Source organism: Entelurus aequoreus, linkage group LG05 (genome assembly GCF_033978785.1).
Source record: "Entelurus aequoreus isolate RoL-2023_Sb linkage group LG05, RoL_Eaeq_v1.1, whole genome shotgun sequence".
NCBI classification, from domain to species: domain Eukaryota; kingdom Metazoa; phylum Chordata; class Actinopteri; order Syngnathiformes; family Syngnathidae; genus Entelurus; species Entelurus aequoreus.
This window is the reverse complement of record NC_084735.1, coordinates 52,423,747-52,451,363: the sequence shown is the minus strand read 5'-3', so window position 1 is coordinate 52,451,363 and position 27,617 is coordinate 52,423,747. Positions and strand designations below refer to the sequence as shown.

The 27,617-nt window shown below is 37.7% G+C and overlaps 1 protein-coding gene across 1 annotated transcript; it reads right to left on the bottom strand.

Annotated features, from left to right (window-relative positions):
- Positions 1–29: 29 nt before the first annotated feature.
- Positions 30–27,617, bottom strand: LOC133650748 (glucose-6-phosphate exchanger SLC37A4-like). The gene is made up of 10 exons (XM_062048349.1): positions 27,480–27,617; positions 18,876–19,245; positions 15,623–15,855; positions 7,987–8,233; positions 6,657–6,809; positions 6,494–6,579; positions 6,293–6,406; positions 2,397–2,462; positions 1,963–2,101; positions 30–1,886 (listed from the first exon to the last, which is right to left on the bottom strand). Exons 2-10 carry the CDS (start codon positions 19,021–19,023, stop codon positions 1,723–1,725), a joined length of 1,350 nt encoding a protein of 449 aa, XP_061904333.1. The 5' UTR covers positions 19,024–19,245; positions 27,480–27,617; the 3' UTR covers positions 30–1,722.

The window sequence follows — 27,617 nt, the reverse complement described above, 5'->3', positions numbered from 1 at the left end:
ATTCCCATTAATAATTGACAAGTCACAGGTTTTAAAAAATGTCCAGTATTATGTCCTTTGTATCCTACAACAGTAGTATTACAATAGTACATACAATAGTACAGTATAGCCATAATTGACAGTCAATCTCTCAAAAAACCAATGTTTTTAAAAATCTGAATCCATACAGCCAACAAACAACAGTGTGTGATGATTGCCTTAATAATAATGAGCATGTTTGTCATCATAATGAGCAAATATGTGCAAATATATTTTAGACAACTATTCCAAAATACAAACACCCCATCAGTACACATTCAATACGGAAAATAAGGTTAACCTGCAGTCAATGTCTTTTTTGTTTTTGGTATACACCTTTAGCATTTTTAAAATACTAGTATTAGAAATTGGCGGAAGCATTAAAATAGATAATATTGTGTGCCTGTGTGGTTGAACAGGAAGTAAGAACATGTTGAAAACTAAGTTTTTGCATTGGTATCAAACAGTAATGACTTTGGCACCTCAGTTTTTTTACGATTCATTTTTAGCAGTTAATTTTTGGCAAAACATTGCACTGACTTTAGCAACTGAATTTGTTTGTGTTTGAATCTTGTACACTGATTTTTTAAAGTCAAATTATGCTGACAATTTAATTGATTATAATTTGTGAGCAAAATTTGTGCTTTAAAATTCAGTGTGTAAAATTTCAGCTCAGAAATATTCGACATGTGTCACGTGTCTTCAAACGTGACACCTTATTGGCTGGTTCTAAGGCAAGCTCGATTGCTTCAGTCTGGATTTACCGGAAGTGAGTCTTGAGTTTTGAAGCGATAAATATTTCTGCACTGAATTTTTCCAAACTTAATATTCAAACACAATTTTTCTCTCAAATTTTTATTCAGTTGAAATTGTCAGCATCATTTGATGTAAAAAAAAAAAAAAATCCGTTCACAAAATTCAAATGCAAAAAAATGTGTTTTATAAATTCAGTGTCAAAAAAAGCTTTTGTAATAAAGACACATATGAACCTCCATAAATTAACATCAAAATATGCTGACAATTTTACAGAATGCAAATGTGTGAGCAAATGCATGTGTTTAAACATTCAGCTGTTAAAATGCAGTGTTTTAATATTCAGTTCCCTAAATTAAAACGCGAAAAACTTCAGTTACATAAATTCGTTGTAAAAAGAAGCTTTGGTAATAAAGACACACATTAACCTCCATAGAAGTGGGTCTTGTGTTTTGAAGCAATATTTTTTTCTGCACTGAATTTTTATACATTGTATTCTAAAACACTGTATTTTACGGACAAAAATGAACCTCCATATTTTACTGCCTATCATTCCGCGGAATCATGTGCCTAAACAAAGAATCCCACGCATCGGTGATTCGGTCTCAGTACTACAAAACAAGCCACCATGTCAGCATTTTGATAAAGAAGGTGACAAACACTAATAAATTCAATAAAGAAAGTAACGTCTGCCATGTTAAATGTTCATTTAGCCATTGTATTTATCAATTATATGTATTTTGTATTGCTTTCTGTATGTAAATAAATATTTTTGTATGGGGGGGTAAACTTACAAAATCAGCAGGCGGTCAAATTCTTAGTTTTCACATTCTAAGCAATTAAATAAATCAACCCTGAGTTCAATGTGCACGAGGAGATTTGATGTGGCATTTATGTGCATTATGATGTACGCAGCACCGTTACCGTGAGTAACAACATTAACAGTGTACTTTATTCCATCTTCTCTCTTCTTCCCATCTTGGTGCGCATGTTGCGAACCAGGAAGAACAAAACGGTTGTGACAGCCATTAAGACCTCGGCAACCCAGAACGCCATGTCCCAGCTGTGTTGTTTGGCTACAGTGCTGAAGGGAAGACCAGCAACAAAAGCCCCCACTGTAATAAAAAGAAAGCTGGGTCAGTGGTATGAATGCGGCATAGACGCTACTAATGCACTCGGAGATGCTCGTACTGTTAGCCATCAGAGCTACGATAGCGTGGGAGGTTCCGCAAAAGTTGGGGGGCGCACATTCGCTTGCAATCACACCGAACAGAGCGATTGGTCCGTAGGAGGAAAATCCAAACATGGCACCGAGAAAGAGAATCCAGATCTGTAATGAGGAAAACAAGTTATTGAGTATGTAGTAGATATGTAACTGTCACGCTCAGATGCAGTACACAGCACTCGGCGTGCAGGTAAAAGTACATTTATAGCAACAACTAGTGCAGCGTGGAAGTGCCCAGGAAGCAGGGAAATGCTAACAAACCATTCTTTACAATCAAACAGCATCAAGAGGCAGGTGACACTTGACTATAATTCCTCTTGATTAGCGATCAGGGACGGGTGAGTCCACTGATCGCCAATCAAGAGCAGGTGAGGTAAACAGGCGCAATCCCGACAGTTACCTCTCTTTCAGAGACACCGAGGAGCACAGACACAGGATGGAGGACTTTGACCCAAAGAGGAGCCTCCTGAGGGAAGTAAAAGACGTCTGTGTAGGTTATTCTGTTGGTTGTGTACTCAACATTGTTGCCCATATTTGGTAGACACACACACACACACACACCACAACATTAGGTAGAGCTAGGGATGTAACATTTTATATAACACTTATCAGTATTGTCGTGGTATTGTTGAAAGTGCTCAAAAATAAATATACACATTGAAATCTTTTAAAAGTTATTTTTTTGAATAACGAAAATAAATACACTAGTTAGAAAACCCACTAACTTTGTGTTTCTTATGCTTCCCTGGTAGTGTTTTAGTCTTATTATTTTATCTGTTTTAATGGAGAAGCTTTTATTGTTTAAAATATTGGTTTGTACTGTAACACTTTAAAAATAAAGTATATTATTATAATCTATTATTTCTGGTGGGCATTGTGGCGTCCTACTCTGTTCAGCGGTCCCTGAAGTACCGCAAAAACACCCCCATCTCGTATTACTCGGAGTAAAGAACGATCACTACGTTCCAAAAGAGCACAGCTTGTAGGTTCAATGTGCACAATTGAATATCTTAGTTGCTCAGACAGTAATGTGTTCATAAGTTTAGATTGGGGTATGTCATGTCTTAATGGGGAAAGACGTTCATGTCTCTTGTTTTCATGTGAGCATTCTAGCCAGCTGGCGCTTGTCAGTCCGTGAGTTTATCAAAGTGCAGTTATCAATCACAGTTTTTCGATCGTTTTAATTTAAACAGTAATACTAACCGTCGGGAGTTTTACAGCCGATATCATTAATATTGTTTATCATGTGTCATGTACAGTACTGTACTTGTTAGTGAGGAGATGACCTAAAAATATTTTTAAATATAGGTTATTGAAATATTTGAATTGATGCAGAATTTTGTTAATACTAAAGAAATGTGATTCATATGTGAATACATTTTTCAGGCACCCCAATTACACACTGTATTGATGACTTTACATTATCATTCATTTTCTGTACCGCTTGTCCTCATTAGGGTCACATATACAGAACCTTTCATACTCACATTCATATCAATAACAAGAGGGCGGTACCTCTATTTTTGTACGACCCACTTTTCGCATGATTCTGTTGTCCATGAAAATGTTCACCCTAGCTTACCTTGGTTAATGTATGCCGTCTTGGCCAAATGTTGCACGGAACAGACTACAGTTGTCCCTTGCTACATCGCGCTTCAAATATTGCGGCTTCACTACATCGCAGGTTTAACAAAACAAAAAAACCAAAAAGAAAATCATTCTACATGTTTTTGGCCTAAATTTGCTCAGCTCATTTTGTATATGTTATGTATAAATACATTTTAACCTGTTTTTGTGACTTTCTGAAAACATATTGCTAACAATTAAGGACTTGTTTTTATTTAAGCATTACAAGATGACATTCGCAAATCCTCTTTGCTTTTCTCACCCAAACCACCAAACCACCCAAACACTAAACAGACAACATTTATAGCTTTTAATTTACGTTGCTGTATAAACTTGGAGAAAAGATTATGCATGACAAGCTGACCTGAAATTATTAGAATAAACAGGAAATAATATGAGAATTATGGTTTTTTAAGTTTCATTGCTGTGAAAACATGACAAGCACAAATAAATAAGTGTGTACTTACTGCATGTAATAGTATGATTTCAATAGTAAACATGTTATTTTGAGCTCCTTAGACAAATGGCACCACTTTACCCACATAACACTCCTTTGGGGGGTTGGGGGGGTTTTACGTTTATCTTTGTATAGTAGTGTAAGTGTTTGTGGCGTTTCAGCATCTTTTGACACAGGCTTATCCCAGAATTTAGTCTTTTACATTATCATTGCATTGACTTTCACCGTTCACTGTTTACTAACGCTTCCCTCCTCGATGGCGCCACACTTTATATGTTTCCATCCACCGGCTTCAAGCATGTGTTATTAAATTGATCGTTCTGGAAGCACAAATCGTTGAACTTGCACTTGGCCATTTTATGCAAGTAATTTGGCTTTGCTGTGGGCTTTCGTTAGGTTTTCTACGCTGCTATGCTAAGCTGACCACACCACTGCGTGTACAGCACACACTAGCTGGTGGTGCGTGAGAAATTTTGACCGGGCAGCACAAGTAGCCTACTTGAGTTCCGTTTTGTAGTTACGTAATAGCGTCCTCAAGAATTGAAATATTTAAAAGCAAGACTGAAGTTTTTGCATGTTTTAAATAAAAGTAACGTTAATAGATTTTTTTAAGACCCTTCAAAATTGTATTTAAAGGCCTACTGAAACTTACTACTACCGACCACGCAGTATGATAGTTTATATATCAATGATGAAATCTTAACATTGCAACACATGCCAATACGGGTTAACTTATAAAGTGCAATTTTAAATTTCCCGCTAAACTTCCGGTTGAAAACGCCTTTGGATGATGACGTATGCGTGTGACGTAGCCAGTGAAACAGAAGTATCCGTACCCCATTGAAGCCAATACAAAATAGCTCTGTTTTCATCTCATAATTCCACAGTATTCTGGACATCTGTGTTGGTGAGTCTGTTGCAATTTGTTCATTGCATTATGTTGAAAGAAGCTGAGCAAGCAAAGAAGAAATTTGTCTGTGCGAAGCGGAGTATTTTGCGAGGGAAGTCAGCAACACAACACAGCCGGTGTTTCATTGTTTACATTCCCGAAAGATGCAGTCAAGATCGAAGAACTCGGACAACAGAGACTCTTACCAGGATTTGGATACACAGACGCAGACGTGCTACCGTGAGTACGCAGCTGCGCTTCCAAACATTTGATCGCTTGCCCGTACGTGCGTGTCACGTACGTAACTTTGGGCAAATATATAAGCTTTATGAACCTTGAGTTAGGTGAACGGTCCTTTGGGCTGAGTGATTGTGTGTGTTGTGCAGGTGTTTGAATTGTATTGGCGGGTTATATGGACGGGAGCTAGCATAACAAACACTTAGGTGTTTGTTATGCGGGATTAATTTGTGGCATATTAAATATAAGCCTGGTTGTGTTGTGGGTAATAGAGTATATATATGTCTTGTGTTTATTTACTGTTGTAGTCATTCCCAGCTGAATATCAGGTCCCACCCGCCTCTCACAGCATCTTCCCTATCTGAATCGCTTCCACTCCCCACTAGTACTTCACTTGCACTTTCCTCATCCACAAATCTTTCATCCTCACTCAAATGAATGGGGAAATCGTCGCTTTCTCGGTCCGAATCGCTCTCACTTCTGGCCGCCATCACTGTAAACAATAGGGAACTTTGCGGAAATGTTCTACTGACTACGTCACGCTACTTCCGGTAGGGGCAAGGCTTTTTTTTGTCAGATACCAAAAGTTGCGGTCTTTATCGTCGTTGTTCTCTACTAAATCCTTTCAGCAAAAATATGGCAATATCGCGAAATGATCAAGTATGACACATAGAATAGATCTGCTATCCCCGTTTACATTTTAAAAAATCATTTCAGTAGGCCTTTAAGAACTTTTTAGACATTGTAAGACCTTAAATTGAAATTGTTGGATTTAATATTTTTCTAAGACTTTTTAAGACTCTGGTCCTTCACTTTCACTTTTTTTTTTACAATGGTTGGAAAAAGAAAGTTATGCCCATTTCTAGCTTTTAGCTCATGCTAGCGATTCTGACCAGATGTTTTGGTCAAACCTTATTGGGTTGACTTTAACATTTGCTACAGCAACTAATGGCGGGGATGCTTGTAACAAAATTTTTTGTTAGCAACTTAACACATAACAATTAGCTGAGGCACAGCTCTTATCTCAAAACACTACATTTGGGGCGCTCTTAAATTGAGGTACCACTGTAGTATTTTTTGCAGTTACCTTTGGGATTTCAGGCGTGATGGTGACCCTGAAGAGGTACATTGAGATGTACATACCAGCCATCATTACAATCAGCAAGCCATGGCGGGGGTTGCCATGTGTGCCCAAGCCACACTGTGGGACGTCAGAGAGCATGTTTGTGATAAGAGTAATGCAAAACAAAAACATTGTTTCCACCTGAAAAATGTGTCTGCTACTTACTCGTGCAACAGCTCTGTCAGAGATAAAGCCTGAAGCAAGGCTGCCAAGGAATCCTCCCACCTCCAAGGCACTCATGTACGTACTGCCTGTGAGCAAGCACAAGTTAGCACCCTTATCCGCTGGAAATGCGTCAAATAAGTCATAAAATGACACAAACCCATACCCATTAGAGCAGTCTGGCCTTTCTCCTGCATGAGGAACAGCTGCCCCCAGTCAGTTGCAGCTGTCTTCACCCCAAACACCACCAGGTAGCCCAGAGACAGCACCCAAAGAAACGGCGAGAGAAGGAACTCACTCAGGGTGCTTTCACTGATGCCTGGTAAAGAACACAAATGAATCGATAAATGTACCTTGAAAAGTACTAAGATCATCTTATTCATTTAAAAAGCAACATTTATTTAATGTCCTACTAGCATTTTTGCTATTGTGACAAATACCTCACGTTAGGCTTTCCATAGCAATTTTAAGCTTTTTTTATAATAATTAACTGAAGAACTATAGTAAAAACATTTGAATGATAACACTTGACACAATAAAGCAATACAATGGTTTAATGGCTTTAAAATTAGCTTTAATGGCAGAAAATACGCCTTTGGAAATGAGTTAGCTTACTGACACACGGCCATCTTGGGGAAGCAATAATATGGGAAACACAGGACAACTCCAAAATGTTTTGTAGCATGTACTGGTAATTGTTTTATAAGACTTGATTGAAAATATATTGTAAGAACAGTTGAATGATAACACTTGACACTCCATTAAAGCAATACAATGGTTTAATGGCTTTAAAATTAGCTTTAATGGCAAAAATTAAGCTTTTATTATTATTGACCGGTACTTTTTATAGGCACAACCCTAATACCCTAATACCTAATACTTGTTGGCCAACAAAATTAATAATCTTGAATGAATTGTTGTTCAAAATAATTGTGGTTATCATTTTGCCCATAATTGTGCAGCCTTAGTGTTTCTCACCTTCTTTATCAAAGTGCTAGCACTTTCTGCAGCCCCAGGTGGTGTTTTCTGCAGTCGTATTTAAAGAAGACCTATGATGAGTTTCGTCTTTTCTGATTTATACATGCTGTTACAATGTTGCATACTCGTGTTAAACAATGCCAAAGCGTCAGATCATCAGGTTCATGCATTTGGGCGTTATCATAGGTCCCCTTTAATTAAAAACAGCACAGAGAGGGAGTCACCAGAACGTGGAATTATTTGTTTGGAAACTTGATTCAGCCGAATGATACGCAAGAAAGACAGTTTGTTAGGCGCAATGTGTGGCTGTCCTATAACCAACCGGGAGAAAATGTTCCTTCATAATGATAAAAATGTTATACAGTACGAAAGGTACCATTGTACTTCAATACACAGATAAGGTATATCCTTTCCATTTGATTTTAAAGTGGTTTTAATTCATAATTTAGGATTTCAGTTATCTATTAACGATGTAGCCATCCATCTATCCCTCAATATACAGTATTGTCGTTAATTACCTCGCTCTGCTCCCTTCTTGGCCACTATCACAAAACTGGGAAGGCCCACGTCCTTTGGTTCATTCTTCACCAACAATAGGGTCACAAGCGAGAAGGCAGCACAGAAGATGCCTGACATTGTTAGAATGGTCCTCCAGTCATAGTAGTGGAGGAGTACGGTGACCAATATCGGACCTAGACTTCCTGCCATGTTCATGCTGCAGGACAGCACAGACCACCATGTTCCAAACTGGGACGGCTCAAACCACTAGAGAAACAAATAGGCACACAACTTGGACTATTAATTTGACAACAATCACATGGTAAAAGTTAACAAATTACCAAATTAAGAAGCTGATCACAGGAACTCTTTGGTTTGTATGGTTGTATCCCGAGGGTGTGTTTAGTTTAGTTTAGTTTATTAAGGATCCCCATTAGTCTACACCGCAGTGGAGACTATTCTTCCTGGGGTCCAGAGAAAAAACATCACACAATCACAAAACAAAAGATTAAAATGCAGTACAACATGATCAAATAATAAAATGTAATACAAAAATAGCAACAACAAAGAACCAAAAAAAGTAATAATAACTTCGAGTTTACATAATAATGTTCATACCAAAGATAAAAAGAGCAATATAAAAATAGATACAAAATAAAATAAAACAAAGAACCAATGGCCTAAAATATACACATTAGTGTACCAAAGACAAACAATAAGTGACGAAAAAGTACCATCCATCCATTTTCTACTGCTTGTCCCACAATCAATAAGATAGTCAATAAAAACAGTCATGACATTAGGTACAATCTAGAATAATCTCTTTCCGCAATACTTCTCCTCTTGTGTGTAGCTTTAGATAAGGTTGTGTTTAAATTGTAGCCCCATTGTGGTCTTTAATATTACTTATTTATTATCAGGGGACCCTAACATCACCACCCTACATACACACCGTATGTTCACATGCCCCAAAAACCTAATTATTTACTTTATTTGGTTAGAACTAGATTTTTAAAACATGTGAAAATCCCAATAAGTTTTTTTTCTCCAAGATTTTGCATTGAAAAAACTTTCCTAAGTTTTTTTACTTTTTAAATATGGGATAAACATATCTAGATTATGTGATTGTAAAATAGCAACATCTTGCATGTAAACACTTCCATCCATACATTATCGGATCTGACGTTCTTCGCACGTGCCAGTCTTCCCAACGTGATAACCAGGAGTACGAGTAGATGACACAGTCCATGATCGGGAAGCCCAAAATTTACATGTTTATGTCTTAGATTTATCAATAATGTTTTTCATCAAGTGTTCCAACAAGTGGCTTCATTGGGACTTTTTAGGGGGCTGGGGGCTCCCTAAAATATACTTAAGCCCCCCTAAATAATCCGGTGGGGTTTCTTAAAAAAATAAAAGTTCTGCTTTGTTGGTTTGTTTGTTTTTTTTACAAAATAGTGCCAACAAATTTGATATAAAGTAGCTAGAATGTGAGTTTTAATAGTCACACAACCAGTCATTGTTTACCTAAATATGATGATAAATGTACACTTTATAAAAAAGGTTTGTTTATAAAAGTATGAAAGATAAAATTGTTTGTACCTGACAAGTTCTGCTACCTTTCAGGTTTTTATAGACAAACCTTGTTTATAAAGTTATAATCAATAGAGCAAATAAACCTATTCACTATGATTATAAATACCGGTAAGTCAAGTTTCTCTTTACTTCAGGTAGAGGTTAGCTGATTCATGAACTGTATAATTATGATCAGTGAATAATACATCATTATCATAATTAGTATTATTCGTGCATCTACTGAGAGTTAAGCCTCCCCTGTGTTTAAAAACTAGAGACATTATTTTTCTAACTTTAATCAAGGGTCCTTGATTAAAGTTAGAGAAGCACACATTATGTGTGCTTCTCATAGCACACAGTTATGTGCTATGAGAAGCAAAAGTGAAATTTAAACATAACTATGTTGGATGTATTATATTTGTATCTTTCTTCTACCATTTCATCCTGGTTCCCAAATGTTGGCACTGTATGTGAATGTATAAAAGTGAGCTTTGATGATGTCATGGCATCTGTGTTGAGTGAACTTTTAATTGTTGTATGCTGGGTTTGCCGCTCCCAGAAGGAATGAACCATTTTGCATTTTTTGCCAAGCCTTGTAGGTTGTGTTACACATTCCTAATTTGATTCAAACAACATTACTATTGAACTTTCACAGCACAATTATGCTAACTTTTCTGACATTCATATTTTATAACTGACAGATTGAAATTAAATGAACACATCACCAAATCTTTACAAAAGCCCAGGCAATGATTATGTGCCCCCCTATAGAGTGTTTGTGCCACTGGCCGGCCCCAGTTCTATTGATTATCAGTCCTATCTGTCACACTGAACATGGTGAAAAAGTTGTTAACTCTGCAGAAGAGCAGCTGCTCAGGCATTGTGGCAAAGGTTGCACTTTGAGACGTGATCTAATAAAAGATTGCTTCTCTCGCAGAAAAAAAAAACTTAGTGTTGTCCAAGGTTGTTAAAGTAGAGATCTACTAGGGATGTTCTACAAATAGAACCTCCTGTAATCTGATCCTCTTCGACATGCTGAAGACATGCCAAAGCCTATTTATTCCCCGCCTTTTGAAACCTGCTACATTCAGTGTAGCGTCTTACTCTCACTGCGTCTCCGATTTTTAGTACAGTATATGATCCTCTGCTGGTATTGTACGTAACTTTCTCACAAAGATAGAAAAGCCCATCGTTTTAAGGGCACGTTTATCATAACAGAGAGACAAAATGAAAAAAACAAAATAACCTTAAAAGGTAGGTTAAAAAATAATTTGCGTTTGACATAAATATTTAAAACCCTAGCAACCAGCAAGAATTCTAACCTTAATATAGCAGTTTTGAGTCAATGAAACACACATTAAGTCCTGTTCCTTTAAAGGCCTACTGAAACCCACTACTACCGACCACGCAGTCTGATAGTTTATATATCAATGATGAAATCTTAACATTGCAACACATGCCAATACGGCCGGGTTAACTTATAAAGTGCAATTTTAAATTTCCCGCTAAACTTCCGGTTGAAAACGTCTATGTATGATGACGTATGAGCGTGACGTCAGTAGTTAAACGGAAGTATTCGGACACCATTGAATCCAATAGAAAAAAGCTCTGTTTTCATCTCAAAATTCCACAGTATTCTGGACATCTGTGTTGGTGAATCTTTTGCAATTTGTTTAATGAACAATGAAGACTGCAAAGAAGAAAGTTGTAGGTGGGATCGGTGTATTAGCGGCTGGCTGTAGCAACACAACCAGGAGGACTTTGACTTGGACGCGCTAGCCGATGCTAGCCGCCGACTGCACGGATGATCGGGTGAAGTCCTTCGTCCTTCCGTCGATCGCTGGAACGCAGGTGAGCACGGGTGTTGATGAGCAGATGAGGGCTGGCTGGCGTAGGTGGAGCGCTAATGTTTTTATCATAGCTCTGTGAGGTCCCGTTGATAAGTTAGCTTCAATGGCGTCGTTAGCAACAGCATTGTTAAGCTTCGCCAAGCTAGAAAGCATTAACCGTGTATTTACAGGTCCGTGGTTTAATAGTATTGTTGATTTTCTGTCTATCTTTCCAGTCAGGGGTTTATTTATTTTGTTTCTATCTGCATTTAAGCACGATGCTATCATGTTAGCTCCGTAGCTAAAGTGCTTCACCGATGTATTGTCATGGAGATAAAAGTCACTGTGAATGTCCATTTCGCGTTCTCGACTCTCATTTTCAAGAGGATATAGCAGAGGTGTGGACTCGAGTCACATGACTTGGACTCGAGTCAGACTCGAGTCATGAATTTGATGACTTTAGACTCGACTTGACAAAATGTAAAGAGACTTGCAACTCGACTTAGACTTTAACATCAATGACTTGTGACTTCACTTGGACTTGAGCCTTTTGACTTGACATGACTTGCTACTTTCCCCAAAACCCAAACCTTAAAAAGTTATTTGGGAGCACTCCGTATCTTTCATTTTATACGTCTGTGTCTATAAGCGTGTGTGCTGCTTGTCAGCGTGTGTGCTGTCAGTACAACAGCCAATCAAATTAAATCTACGTTGTTTTCATCACACAGCTCTCATCCAATCCAATTGCAGGACAACCACCGAACAAGAGTTGTCAAACAATGCGGCAGTGAGAAACAATTATGCCAAAGTTGGTTTCGTTCGGGTATAAAAACTACGACTTGGTCAACAAAAAACGAATTGCCGTATGCAAATCACGCAGTTCGAATATTACAGACGGAGACGCAACAACTTCCAACTTCGTTCGACATTTGAAGTTGCACAAAGAAGGGTAAGTTTTGAATGTAAGATAACGTTTATTGGCTAAGTAACATGACTTTTATTTGCTGTGTCGTTAAATCAGTGAGGCTGTAAACTCACTGCTAACGTTATAACCATAGACATCTTATAAGGGTACGCAGCATTGAGCGCTACTGCCTACTGGCGCAGACGAGACGCGGAGCCGCCATCTTGAAGTGGTGATCCGCTCCACTCAGTGCAATTCATTTGGCAGGAGCAATGAACTGTCAGCAAATTTAATTCATCTTACCTCACTGAATACCACTCATTTTCACGCGTTTTTTTGTCATACGTGTAGCTATGATAACGGACACATGTTTTGGCGTTTTTATTATTCATAGTTTGCTTAACAGTAATATAATATTCTTATACGTTATAAGTGACCAGACGTCCGAGATCAAAACTGGGAATATAATCCCAGAGAAGGGGGAAAAAAACGGTCAGCTATTTTTAAGTTGAAGAAACAATATGATTACATTATATATACATGCGTATATCCTACATAAACAATGTATGAATACATTAGATATCTATATATTTTAGGGACCTATAGACTGTAACTCTGTTGCTGCAGCAGCAGATAGTTTATTCTGTCTTGACACTTTGTATTGATATTTTGTATTACATTCTTCCCTTAAATGATAATGTTTTCAGTGATTGTTTTATATGTATTTTTTATGTATGTCGCTTTGGATAAAAGCGTCTGCCAAATACTTAAACATATATAAACACCTGAAAGTCTTTATATCAGCTAAAACCACCAATCTGTTTCACTGGATTCAGAATAAAACCAAATGCTGTCTTACCCAACAATGTTAGTATTTGAATATTGTTACTTGAAGACTTATTCCTGGTTACAATTATACTGTTAAGAAAGTATTGTCTTATACTTTGCCTAAAATGAGAATGCATCATAATCAGTGGCGGCTGGTGAATTTTGTTTTAGGTGGGGCTGAAAGTTTGTAAACCAAACCCCTGTAGGGGTGTCATCCTCCCCCAGAAGATTTCTTTGTGATTCTCACATACAAATATTGAAGATCTTTGCTCCTTCTCAACTTTGTGGTAATGTTATTTTCATAAAATACAACCAATAGTATGTTAATGTTTGTTTTTGCAAATGTGTTTATTCTGTAAAGGAATGAGTTAAACGTTTAAAATTGTTTACACTATTAAAATGACTGGTTAATAGTGCTATTATGAATTGCAATGTCAGCACTATTTTTTTTCCTGCAATTTCAAATGCACTTGTTTTAATAAATAAATACAGCGTTTTAAAAGCATACACAATCTGTGTAAAAAATATTAGTCTGTGGTTAAAAGGACTTGAAAGGACTCGAAACTCAAAATGCAGGACTTGGGACTTGACTTGAGACTTTCTAGTCTTGACTTTGGACTTGACTCGGGACTTGCCTGTCTTGACTCGGGACTTGACTCGAGACTTGAGGGCAAAGACTTGAGACTTACTTGTGACTTGCAAAGCAATGACTTGGTCCCACCTCTGGGATATAGTATCCGAGGTGGTTTAAAATACAAATCCAGGATCCGCAATAGAAAAAGGAGAGAGTGTGGAATCCAATGAGCCAGCTTGTACCTAAGTTACGGTCAGATCGAAAAAAGATACGTCCTGCACTGCACTCTAATCCTTCACTCTCACTTTCCTCATCCACAAATCTTTCATCCTGGCTCAAATTAATGGAGTAATCGTCGCTTTCTCGTTCCGAATCGCTCTCGCTGCATTGTAAACAATGGGGAAATGTGAGAAGTCCTTCAGCCTGTGACGTCACGCTACTTCCAGTACAGGCAAGGCTTTTTTTATCAGCGACCAAAAGTTGCGAACTTTATCGTCGATGTTCTCTACTAAATCCTTTCAGCAAAAATATGGCAATATCGCGAAATGATCAAGTATGACACATAGAATGGATCTGCTATCCCCATTTAAATAAATAAAAATTAATTTCAGTAGGCCTTTAAGAAAGTAAAATAGTACCTTCATACAATACAAGTGCTCCAGCTTACAAGTTTTTCAGGATACGAGCAGTCTCTCGGCTAATTGTTATGCCTTTGGCTACAAGCAAAAATTAGCTTTATGAGCCTCCCCCATTGTCACAGTCCGACCAAAACAGCCGTTTTATTAGCTTATTGCTAGAGATCGATCTAACGTTGTCCAATCATGGGAAGGACGAAAGTGAGTGTGAAGGACAGTGCAGAGAATAGGTGGATGATATTCATTGTATTAAAGAAACAAATCATCGAAAACATGACCAAGCGTGCAACTAACTAACTTAGCTAAGTAGTTGGAGCGTAGCACGGCTAGTCTGCACCCTACTGAAGCAAAAAGAGTCGATTACGCTGGCCAGAGACATTAAAAGAATACTCAAGCCGCGGATATTTATCCATGAAAATATGGACAAGCTGCTGATGGCGTGTTTGACGGCGAAACAGTTGGTAGGACATACCATAGAATTCTACTCTCAGAGATAAATGCTGTACATTATTACTTCTTCATAAAACTACTGTACTTGTTTTCACTACATTCTATTGTTTTGTTTTTCATAGAATATTTCTCATCTAAAAGTTAGTTTTCTTTCTAAAAGGCATGTAATGTTAAAATTGTGCTGTTTTGTGGGCGCCAAGCACCAATTGATTTCAATTCATTGAAGCGGGCGACGCTGTTTGACAATGCGAGTCTTACGAAGTACTAGTTGCATCACAAAACCAAATAAACTTGTATACCTGTCCTACAAATGTCAGCCTTCTAAAATAAACCTGTCACAGTAATTCTCTCTTGCATTTAAACCTGTCCACAGCAACAGACAAGACCAAAGAGCTGTCAAAGGACCTTAGGGACACAATTGTAGACCTGCACAAGACTGGACTGGACAACTTGGTGAGATAATTGATAATTGGAAGAAATAACAGCAGTCAATGACCCTCGCTCCCAAGTATCAGAAATGAAGCGTTGGGCAATATGCATATGGGTAAGAGACTATATCGGGCTTGCTTACAAATAATACTAACCTATCATCAAAATAATGGACTGTTCATATTTTTGTAAGGGGGTAAAAACTGTGTGTTCTAACACCACTGAACACTCAGTCTCATATCTTACAGTCTAGCATCTCATGTGGCCTGAAATCAACAGTGTCTGGCAGCAAGTGTTAGTATTGCACCCAATGAACATTCTCTGGATGACTCGCAATTACACGGATCATACAGTGTTGCTGTGTGGATAGTTACAGACATGGCAAGAACACTTAAGGAGGAAAATCTGTGCAAGACACAATCATCGGATTACCTTACGTAGGACCTTCCCACATGGCGGCCAGCCGCAGCCTTGTCCCAGCCCGTTAACGAACCAGAGCACAGCGAACATATTCACAGTAGAAGACCAGGAGAAAACCACGTTGATGCCTCCCACCACAAAGAGGCCAATGGAGAAAAGCCAGCGGGCACTAATCTGGTCCGACAACACACCGCTGATGAATTTACTGATGGCGTATGCCATGGTCTGACTGCTGGTGATCAGACCTGCAGACAGAAGGAGGGTCACCATTATGAACCGTGAACATTATATCAACACTGCATCATTTGTTTGCCCACAAACATGTTATCTAAATTAGTTTTTTCTCATTTGCTTTCTTATTTTTGGTTTTTGTTCACTGTAATGTGCTCAGTGTCAACATGCTATTAGCAAGTATTTTCCAATTCTATGCAACTCCCTCCTGTTACTCAAAAGAGTCATCAAAACACAAACCTGTTACCTCAATTACTTTTGAGGACAATTGTTTTCTTAAAATATTATAATTGTTTACTGTAATATACTTGTGTCAACATGCTATTAGCATAAATGCTATGTGGCTATGGAATTTTCTAATTCTATGCTAATAACTCACTCCTGTTACTCAAAAGAGGAATCAAATCTGTAACATAAATTTGTATTTTGGATAATATTTTTTATTCTAAAATATGTTTTTCTTTTTGTTGAAGAGAGCTGCCAAGCCTCACACAATTTAACCCATTCTCGTTTTTCACGATTATATTTCCTTATTCACTACGCTATATATATATATATTTTTTCATAATGATAAACTTTTTCTCCTCGCGGCTTGCTTTAGTTCAAGTAACTCTTGATTGCCTACTGAAACAACCAATCCCAGACAAACTCATATATTCTTGTGCCTAAATCTAGCCAACCACAGAAGGCACCACCACACATTATAAACCAATCAGAAACAATATAAGGCGGGTCTTGGCGTCTCTCTCTTTCACTCACACCTCAGCAGAGTGTTGTCAACTTGGCGACTTTGTCGCTAAATCTAGAATCTTTCCAACTCCTTTTATTGACTTTCTTTATCCAAAGCGACTAGCGACTTTGTGCAAAGCTGCCGCTGTTTCTGACTGAATTGGTTTAGAGCAGGGGTGCCCATTACGTTGATCGCGAGCTGCCGGTCGACCGTGGAGGGTGTGTCAGTCGATCGCAAGCCAAGCATTAAAAAAATAGACCTAAAAATGAGTGATCATCAATCTTTATTACGACATCACTTTCGTCACTTGATTGACATTCACGGCACCCGAGGGTCTTCTGAGATGACGCTGGCTGCTGCGAGATCATTATTAAGAAAACATGACCGAGAGGAGGGCGAGAAACACTTTTTATTTCAACAGACTCCGTACCTGCTGTCAAAACTCTAAAGACAGACTGCACAGTTGCTGTATTCTCAATAAAGGCCCTGCTTCATCCTGCCTGCGCTAACAAAATAAGAGTCTCAGAAAGCTAGCGTGCACAAGTTAGCAAGCTACGGAGTTTGCCGCCAATGTATTTCTTGCAAAATGTATAAAAACGAGTATGGAAGCTGGACAAAAAAGACGCCAAAAACTAACCACTTTCATGTGGTATTGGACAGAAAGGAGGACTTTTTTTCTCCTCCATTCGAAAATGTGGACGTTATCAGCACTAGTGTCTGATTCCAATCAATGCAAGTCATCAGAATCAGGTAATACACCAACTTATATTCTTGTCTTCATGAAACAAAGGAATCTATGTGTGTTAAACATGCTTGTGTTATCATTAAACACCTTTAACGTGTTAACAAAAATGTCTCTTTCATAAATAAATAATAATAATATTAATTATATATATGAATGAGGTAGATTTCTTCGACTTGGTCAATTGAAAAGTAGCTCGCCTGCAGAAAAAGTGTGGGCACCCCTGGTTTAGAGAGTGAGATGTAAATGGTAATGTTTTATCACCGTCACATTTATAATAAAAACAAACCTATTGTTCATGTCATGGCTACTCAATAGATTTGGTTTGTTTGTGAATATTACAACTCTTCAGTGTTTTGATCAAATTGTATACTCTTATATACTTTAAGAATGTAGAACAAATTAAAAAAAAACTAAATTTAGAATCAACAGAAGAAAATGTAATTATAATTGTAATCACAATTTGCATTTTTTAACTCCGTTTTTATGTTTCCCACTACATTAATCCTCTCTCCTAAGGGTCCATTGTGATCAATTGTGAGTTCAAACCCTGGCCGAGTCATACCAAAGGCTATAAAAATGGGACCCATTACCTCCCTGCTTGGCACTCAGCATCAAGGGTTGGAATTGGGGGTTAAATCACCAAAAATTATTCCTGCTGCTCACTGCTCACCTCACCTCCCAAGGGGTGATCGAGGGTGATGGGTCAAATGCAGAGAATAATTTTGCCACACCTAGTGTGTGTGTGACAATCATTGGTGCTTTAACTTTAACTTGAGTTATGCACATGAGCCCATGATGTCATCTGTCAACATCTAGGTTGGAGTTCAAATCCCAGCCGAGTCATACCAAAGACTATAAAAATGGGACCCATAACCTCCCTGCTTGGCACTCAGCAACAAAGGGTTGGAGTTGGGGGTTAAATCCCCAAAATGATTCCCGGGCGCGGCGCCGCTGCTGCCCACTGCTCCCCAAGGGGATGGGACAAATGCAGAGGACAAATTTCACCACATCTAGTGTGTGTGTGACAATCATTGGTACTTTAATCTTAATCTTTAATCTAGCAGCTTTAATGACAGCCAATAGCTACTTTCCTTAAGAGTTGGCAGCACTGGAAGATGAAAAGAGATCGAGGACAGTGACGGAGACGTAGAAGAGATACAAATTGAGAACACAGATGCAGAGGATGAGTCAGAAGTGCCAGCACAGAAAACAGTGGAGGGGATTTTTATTTCATATTTCTGGTTAATTTAGACATGCATGAAGAGGCCACAGTGCAGGGAGAGCTGTTGCAGATAAGGACATCAGTCTTAAGGTATAAACCGAGGGTAAAACAGGCCAAATCGGTGTTAAACAAAGACCAAAAAATGTTTTCAAATGCATAATGCCTCCAAAGTTTCACTTGTCATTTTCTGAGACTTGGCAGCCCTGGTTAAATCACTGTACTCTGTCTACTGTCAACATGCTGTTAGCCTAAATGTACTTGCTAATTCTGTGTCAACTCATTCCTGTAACCCAATTCAACCACAAACCTGTTGAAACAATGTGATGTTTGACCTTACCCAAGTCATCTTTGTCCAGGCTAATTTCATCCATCACAGCGGGCATGACAAAGGAGAATGTCTTCCTGTTGAAGAAATAGAGCATGTAGCCAATGAACATGCAACAGAAGATTGTCCCCCGGTAGTAGCGGTAGCCTGTGGCCCCCATGGTTCCACTCGATCAAAATAAATGTTTGATCAAGAGAAATTAGAAAAAAAAAGTTGTATAATCGTATCCTGTAGCATTAAGCCTGTCACTCCTTCAGCTCCATCGCAAGCAGCTGTTGGACTATTTTCAGTTGAAAGTGGATGCCATCAGCTGGCTGTAAAAGTACTCATCAGACACTTCCTGCTGGCCGGAGCAAAGCGGCTGCTTGAGTGAAGAACCGTCCTGAAAAGAAAAACAACAGAAATGAGACTACATGCCTCTTTTCCCTTCCATATAAACTTCTATTTCACACAGATGTTGTAGAAGTGTTTCCCATGCACTCATATTTATGTGTGGCTGCCCTTCATGGATACATTTGGAACGTCAGGACTAAAATACCTGTTAAGAATTCTCCATGTTTCAACACATTTATGCAGACACTCTTATTTTGAAAGTTTTACTCATGCGTCTGTCAAAATACAGCTGTGTTCATTTCACAAATAGCATCTTAGTGCTAAACAAATTAACTAATATAGTTAACCTGCACACGCTGATTAAGGGCTGAAGTACAGCAGTACCTTTGGGATAACTTGAAACTTGAAACACTAACTTGAGTTTTTCTCAGTCCCTCGGCTAATTGTTATGCTTTAGGTCGCAGGAAAAAATTTGGGTTACAAATCCGCTTTTTGGCGAACCGAATGCAACAGTGAACTCTGTAAAATCCGACCAAAACATCCGGTCTAACACGCCTGCATTACCTTATGGCTAGAGATTGAGATAACTTTGATTTTCCAACCATGAGAAGGAAGAAATTGAGTGTGAAGGACAGTGCTGAGAAGAGTAACTGGTCGATATTTATCGAAATAAAGAAAAACATCTTCGAAAACAAAACCGATCCTTGGCTAAGCTAAAGTGCACCTAGGAAGTATTCGCAACAATTCACTCTTTTCACATTTTGTTATGGTACAGCCTTATTCCAAAATGGAATTCATTCATTTTTGTCCTCAAAATTCTGCGGACAATACCCTATAATGACAATGTGAAAATTGTATTACATTTTTTTGATTTAGCAAATGTATTAAAAATCCAAAACTAAATGGTCACATGTACATAAATGTTCACAGCATTTGCTTAATACTTTGTTGATGTAACTTTGGCAGCAATTACAGCTTCAAGACTGCAGCACCTCTGTCTATATGTGCTGCAAAGCGAAATGGGCAAATCGGAATGGTCGGAACTGCCCAAAGATAGGTGTGCCAAGCTTGTGGCATCATATTCAAAAAGACGTGAGGCTATAATTGCTGCCAAAGGTGCATTAACAATGTATTGAGCAAACAAAGGCTTTAAGTACTTACGTACATGTGATTTTTTTAGTTTTCTATCTTTAATACATTTGCTAAATTAAAAAAACAACTTTTCACATTGTCTTTATGGGGTATTGTCTGTAGACCTTTGAGGACAAAAATGTATTTATTCCATTGTGGAATAAGGCTGTAACATAACAAAATGTGGGAAAAGTGAAGTGCTGTCAATACTTTCCGCATGTACTGGAAGTTCATGGCTAAATTTGTAGCTACCTTTGCTCTTCTACACCATGCTGAAGCAGAATGAGTCGATAACGCCATCTTACGTATCAAAACAGTGGTCATTTATCTATGAAAAGACGGAGAACCTGCTGATGATGTGTTTGACGGAGAAGCAGCTGGATAGAGTTATCGTATTTTTCGGACTATAAGTCGCTCCAGAGTATAAGTCACACCGGCCGAAAATGCATAATAAAGAAGGTAAAAAACATATATAAGTCGCACTGGAGTATAAGTCGCATTTTTTGGGGAAATTTATTTGATAAAACCCAACACCAAGAATAGACATTTGTAAGGCAATTTAAAATAAATAAAGAATAGTGAACAGGCTGAATAAGTGTACATTATATGACGCATAAATAACCAACTGAGAACGTGCCTGATATGTTAACGTAACATTATGGTAAGAGTCATTCAAATAACTATAACATATAGAACATGCTATACGTTTACCAAACAATCTGTCACTCCTAATTGCTAAATCCCATGAAATCTTATACGTCTAGTCTCTTACGTGAATGAGCTAAATAATATAATTTTATATTTTACGGTAATGTGTTAATAATTTCACACATAAGTCGCTCCTGAGTATAAGTCGCACCCCTGGCCAAACTATGAAAAAAACTGCGACTTATAGTCCGAAAAATACGGTACTGTAAAAGTCCACTTTACAAGGTAAAAATACTGTACATTATTATTAGATTACTTCATAAAACTACTGTAGTTGTTTATACTACATTCTATTGTATTGTTATAGAAGCACTTCAAAACAGGTTACAAAGGCTCCCAATTTGGCTTCTGATGTTTGCGTTAACACATTGCATAATTTCCAGTTGTATTATTTTCTCAAAACAATTATTAATGTACTTGCTAATTCACTGTTAATATTGGATTATTTATGTTGTAACATGTTTCTATCTACATTTTTTTTAAATGTAATAAGCACATATTCTTCTGTTTGAATAATAATATCAATTTTGGGTGATACTTCAAATTTGGGTGTCACTCCAACACCAAGTAATTACAGGGGCAGGCAGTATCGGTCATACCAATGCTGACATTTAAATGTTTTTAGGATCATTAAATGATTACAGTTTTGATCACAAATGCAATATCAATTTATATTTAAATTATTTCCTTCTTGCATTTTATAACATACAACATTTATAGTAAAGTCAAAATAGTGCAAAAAAAAAATTTATGAAAGCAAAACCACTATTGGCCACTATTATAAGAAGACAAAATCGTTTTTTTCCGCTTTCTAACATATTGAAATCGGCTCGTTGTCATTGGTCTAGCAATGCAGCTAATATGAGCAATTAATTCGACCTCTAAATCACTTTAAATTCATTCAAATGCATTCAAAAAACCCTCAATAGTACTTAATTTACGTTCCGTAACCTGTATAATAACCAAGCTGTAGCAACATTGTTATTGTAAGAGCAAACACCGAGAAACTATTTTTCTATCATCGTAACACATCGGCGTGCTTTGGTATTAGTCGTAAAAACTAACTACGGCAAGATATAAGCTAGCTTCTACACCAACACGAAACGCGTTTTAATGCACAACACTACGATACGACACCAATTAGTACTGTTTGAAAAACATTAACAATCATTACAGTATCTGTTAAGTATTAGCCCACATTTCATCTTTTGTTTGTACACAGCTGAGCTTGTCAGACAGCATATGTACTGTAGTTGTACTAACACACATGGCGTGCTGCGTGTGTCATGATCGATATTAAAGTGACTCACTCGATGGACAGTTGTTTGTCTGGTCCAGCTGACGTTTCCTGTTCATTTTGGGTAAGCAATCAATTTCTGTCGAAATAGCTTGGCTCCAAATTTCATATTTACACGTCAAAATCTCTTTCATCCCCCTCTCCCGGCTTCCATCTGCTCCAATGTCTCACTCTTATTGCTTGCTTCTATATGCAGCAGTATATTTAGCTTCAAAAGTATAAGGTTGTAAATCCTAATTTGTCCAAAAATAGTTGTTGTTACCAAGTCTGCCATGATTAGAAAACACACTCGTGTTTGATTACGGAAGTAGGAACAAACAGTTGTGGCCAGAAGTCGGACGTGCGCAGCAATGGAAACAGAAATCAATGCGCGGAATAAATCAGTCTCGGAAATTATTACAATTATCAAAATACGGTAAATATTGAACAAGGGCTCTGTGGTTCCTTCTGCTACGTCACGGATCACATGACTGGCTTTTTCATTAATGCTCAAAATGGCTCAGGTATCTCTGTGAGATTTATAATATTTTGACCATATCTATTTACTTTGTAAGTCTTTTGGTGTTATAAATCATATATATATATATATATATATATATATATATATATATATATATATATATATATATATATATATATATATATATATATATATATATATATATATATATATGATAATAGCTTCAATATAGAGGCAATTTGTTTTTCCATACTACTGGTACTTTAATTGATATCTTATTCTACTGGTATTTATATTTTTACACCTGTTTTTATCTGATTATAATTGTGATTAAAAATGTAATCATTCAATGATCATGCCCACAGCTATAGTTTTTAAATGGCCCTGAGCATATTGTACAACATATATTAATTATTAATAAAATATATTATTAGATGTGGATGTTTTATTTAGATAGCTTGCATATATTGACCTTATTGATTGGTTCTAGCATATTTAACGCACACAATCATTACATAACATGTATGAGACCCTCTGTGTTATAATAAAGACTAATAAACTATACCTTAATCAAAATGTATTCCGTACTCTATACTGCACCTTGGTACTCCCATACCTTACATATTGTGTTGAAGTATGGGGGAATACTTACCACAACAGAATTCATCCTCTGATCATATTACAGAAAAGAGCAGCGCGGATCATTCACAACGTTGGTTATTTAGAACATACTCATAATCTGTTTATGCAATCAAAGTTGCTCAAATTTGATGATCTTGTTAAGTATAATTAAGGCTGCAGCTAACGATTATTTTTCTATCGATTAATCTATAGATTATTTTTTCGATTAATCGGTTAATCTATAGATTATTTTTTTCGATTAATCTATAGATTATTTTTCCTTTTACCGATTATTTTTTTATTCAAAATGAAGATGAAAAAATAAATGTAGGCCCGTTTTTTCAAAAGGCATGGCTTTTATTTACAAAAAAAAAGAAGTATGGCCACTCAGTCAACATTGACAACAACATGACTAAATATTCTGTAACAATGTAAACATTTAAAACTTTTAACATTTAACAAAATTAAAAGTAGCTTATTTGCTTTTTAATGTGCAAATATAAAAGTCAACATCCAGTGCAAATCTTAATATTCTGCAATAGTATAAGCATTTCAAAAGTAAAAGTATTGCTTATTTTACTTTAAAATGTGCAAAAATAAAGATAAACATCCAGTACAAAAAAAGTGCAAAACAAAATATTCTGTAACAACAGTGTAAACATTTCAACAAAAGTGAAAGTATTGCTTATTTGCTAAAATGTGCAAAAATAAAGATAAACATCCAATACAAAAAAGTGCCAATCTAAATATTCTGGAGCACTGTAAACATTAAGTATTGCTTTTAAAATGTGCAAAATAAACATCCAGTCCAACACAGTACACAATAACCAATTCTACTCATTCCAGTGAGTGACTAACAGTTGTAATGAAGAAAGGTTAGCATGTGTACATGTTTGGTTCTTTTCTTGTTTACAATATTCCCAGCAGCTGAAAATAGGCGCTCAGAAGGGGTCGATGTGGCTGGAACTGAGAGGTAATTAGCCTTCACCTCAAGCCAGGACTGCGAGTGAGCTGAGCTGCAGTTTATATTTCTAGAAGGTCAACGGGCTCATAGTGATGTTACTAGTAGTTGACTGGGAGGTGTTTATTATCATTTGGGGAGAGTCCGCTGCCTGATGCTCACCTGCTAAACACCTATCTGCTCCACGCTGAAGCGCTGACTACATGCGCTCTGAATACACACTGCTGATTGGCTGATAATGCTTTGTGTGTACCAATCAGATGGTTGTGTGGGTGGGACAATGCTGCGTGTGTACCAATCAGGTGGTTGTGTGGGTGGGACAATGCTGCGTGCTGAGACAGAGGCAGAAGAGCGAAGCAGCTTGTTAAGACTTTAGCAGCTAAAGTTAGCTTTAGCTTAGAAAGTCGTTCGGTACACCCCCGTGCCGAACCGAAAGCCCCGTACCGAAACGGTTCAATACAAAACACGTACCGTTACACCCCTAGCAGATACAAATGACACATTCATGTTTTTGTGTAATGATGACAACGTATGCTCGCGCGGACGATTGACTAGTTGATGGTTTTCTTTTCAAATGTTCGTTCATAGCCGTTGTGCTGCTATGATAGGCCATTTCCGCTCGACACAGTGTGCATACAACAACATTATTAGGCCGTTTATTGAAATACTCCCACACTTTTGACCACTTTTGGCATGCTTTTCCCCCCTCGCTCGCACCGCTCGCATCGTCTGCTTTGATCGTCTGCTTTGCGGTCCGCCATGACGGTAGTGTGACGTAAATATGCGACGCGTCGACGCACAAAAACGGCGTCGACGTATTTACGTAACCGATGACGTCGACTACGTCGACGCGTCGTTTCAGCCTTAAGTATAATACATCAATAGTCTTATATAAAAGATTTAACAAGTTATTGCCGCCTACTCTACAACGTTTTTTTTATAACACGAGTGCAGGCTCATAACTTGGGAGGCTTTGGATATTTCTCATTGCCGAGAGCTCAAACCACTCGTAAACGTTTTTGTGTGTCTGTATGTGGAGTAACCCTATGGAACAAACTGGACTTACAACACAAGCAATGCCAAAACATTAATCGATTTAAACTGTTATACAAACATGGGGTCTGGTTCAAATATAGAGATGAGGGTCTTTAAATCGACTTGCTGTTGTGCTCTGTCTCATAGTGTTAACATGTGCTCAATGTTTCCTTACCATTATTGCTATGTTGTCTATTACCATTGTTGGTATAGTTCATTCTTCTTACATTGTTGGTATAGTTCATTCTTCTTACATTGTTGCTACAAATTATTGTTACAGTGTAATGATTATTGTTACCTGTGGTAATGCCACCATGATACAACATTTGTATTACAATCCTTGAACAAAGTAACAGTAAAGCTCAATGTATTAATCACTGAATGGAGAACCGGGGGTGGATAATTGTTATATATTGTATATATTATATACAAATACCAGCGGTAGAAAATGGATGGATGATAAATAACATTAATAACCCAAGGGTGAAATGGACCCTTAAAGTGTGGAAAATGATTATAAAGGAATACAAACTCGAGAGTGATATTGCAGTTCTTAAATGGTGTGCCTATGATACAGAGTTTACACCTAATACATTAGACTCAAGATGTAAGGACTGGGTATCTAAGGGTATAACAGCTTTATGTAGTGTAACGAAAGATAAAAAAAATGCTTAGTTTTAAAACTATTAAAAGGACATATATATTAGAAAACCAAAACTTCTATCGATATTTTCAGTTGCGGCATTTTGTTAATATGAAGGTGAAAAGTGTCACAAAGACGAGTATATGTTTGATTGAACTGTTTACAAAAGCCTACAATTTAGAAATTATTGATAGAACTGTTTCATGCTTGTATAAGGGTCTGTTGAATATGAAATCATATTCAACTTCATATATTAAAACAAAATGGGAGAAGGAAGGAGGGATAACTATATCTGAGGAAGAATGGACAATAATATGGAAATATCAATGGACTTGTACCAGCTCACCCAAGTGGAGGGAGTTTGGCTGGAAAAGTTTGATCAGATTTTTTATTACACCTTCTCAGAAGTCTCACTGTGATAACAACTCCCCTGCCTGTTGGAGAAATTGTGGGAATTCAGATGCAAATCACTACCATGTTTTCTGGGACTGCTCCACCATAAAGGACTATTGGAAAGAGATACACCAAGCTCTACAGGATATTTTCAAATGTGAAATACCCTTCGAAAGTAAAACTTTGTTTTTTGGACATGTACCTCAGGACTGGCTGAAGAAAGATAAACACTTAAAGTGTGTCTAAGTCTAACTCCAAGGATTAAATAAGTTATCTTCTTCTCACTCCCTTTCAGGCAAAACTGGATCCTCATGCTTACATATTGTACATAACCTTTTGCATTATATTAATTTATATTATCATGCGCTGTCTACCTTGTACTTTTTCTTTTATGTCATTGCCTGAAATAAATAAATAAATGAAAACAATTAAGTGAATTATATTTATATAGCGCTTTTCTCTAGTGACTCAAAGCGCTTTTACATAGTGCAACCCAATATCCAAGTTACATTTAAACCAATGTGGGTGGCACTGGGATCAGGTGGGTAAAGTGTCTTGCCCAAGGACACAACGGCAGTCACTAGGATGGCGGAAGCGGGGATCGAACCTGGAACCCTCAAGTTGCTGGCACGGTTACTCCACCAACCGAGTTATACCGCCCCAAGGGCAGCATAACCACATAATTGTCACACTTTGGCCCCTGAGCTGACTGGGTCATCTGTATCAGTGACACCACACTCGCAGATGCTAGAAAAAGATTTGAAGTATCGACAATTTTTGCAGTGGGCTTTATAAAAGAACGTGTTCTACTCGAACCTTCGCGAATGTGCTCGTCCACATTCCCTCAAAAAGAACATGCTATCGGCCAGCTGTATCGATATGAATACATCAATTGGAATATATGGGTAGTGAGGCACGGACTGTTCAATGACCGCCAAAGGCTACAGAGGAGCGGCGTCGCTGCTCGTGTAGCGGTCGGTGTAGCCGCCGTTAGCTTCCCCGATGTTGCACACAATCATGCGACGCGGGTTTACCTGTCAGCCGAGTCTGTCCGTGCCGTCGTGGCACCAAACACATCAGCGTCACCGCCGCCAGCCTTTTTGACGTCCGCGGGAGCGCGCGCCGCGTGTTAAAGCGGCACCGCCCCTTTACTGCAAACCCAGTGGATGACA

Bases quoted from the DNA above. Each gene is read 5' to 3' on its own strand.
- LOC133650748 (XM_062048349.1), bottom strand. From the start codon at position 19,023: ATGGGGGCCACAGGCTACCGCTACTACCGGGGGACAATCTTCTGTTGC. The intron at 2,463-6,292 runs GTAACTGCAAAA...TACTTCCCTCAG, and splicing joins TCACGCCTGAAATCCCAAAG to GAGGCTCCTCTTTGGGTCAA. The intron at 1,887-1,962 runs GTACGAGCATCT...TTTTTATTACAG, and splicing joins CGTAGCTCTGATGGCTAACA to TGGGGGCTTTTGTTGCTGGT.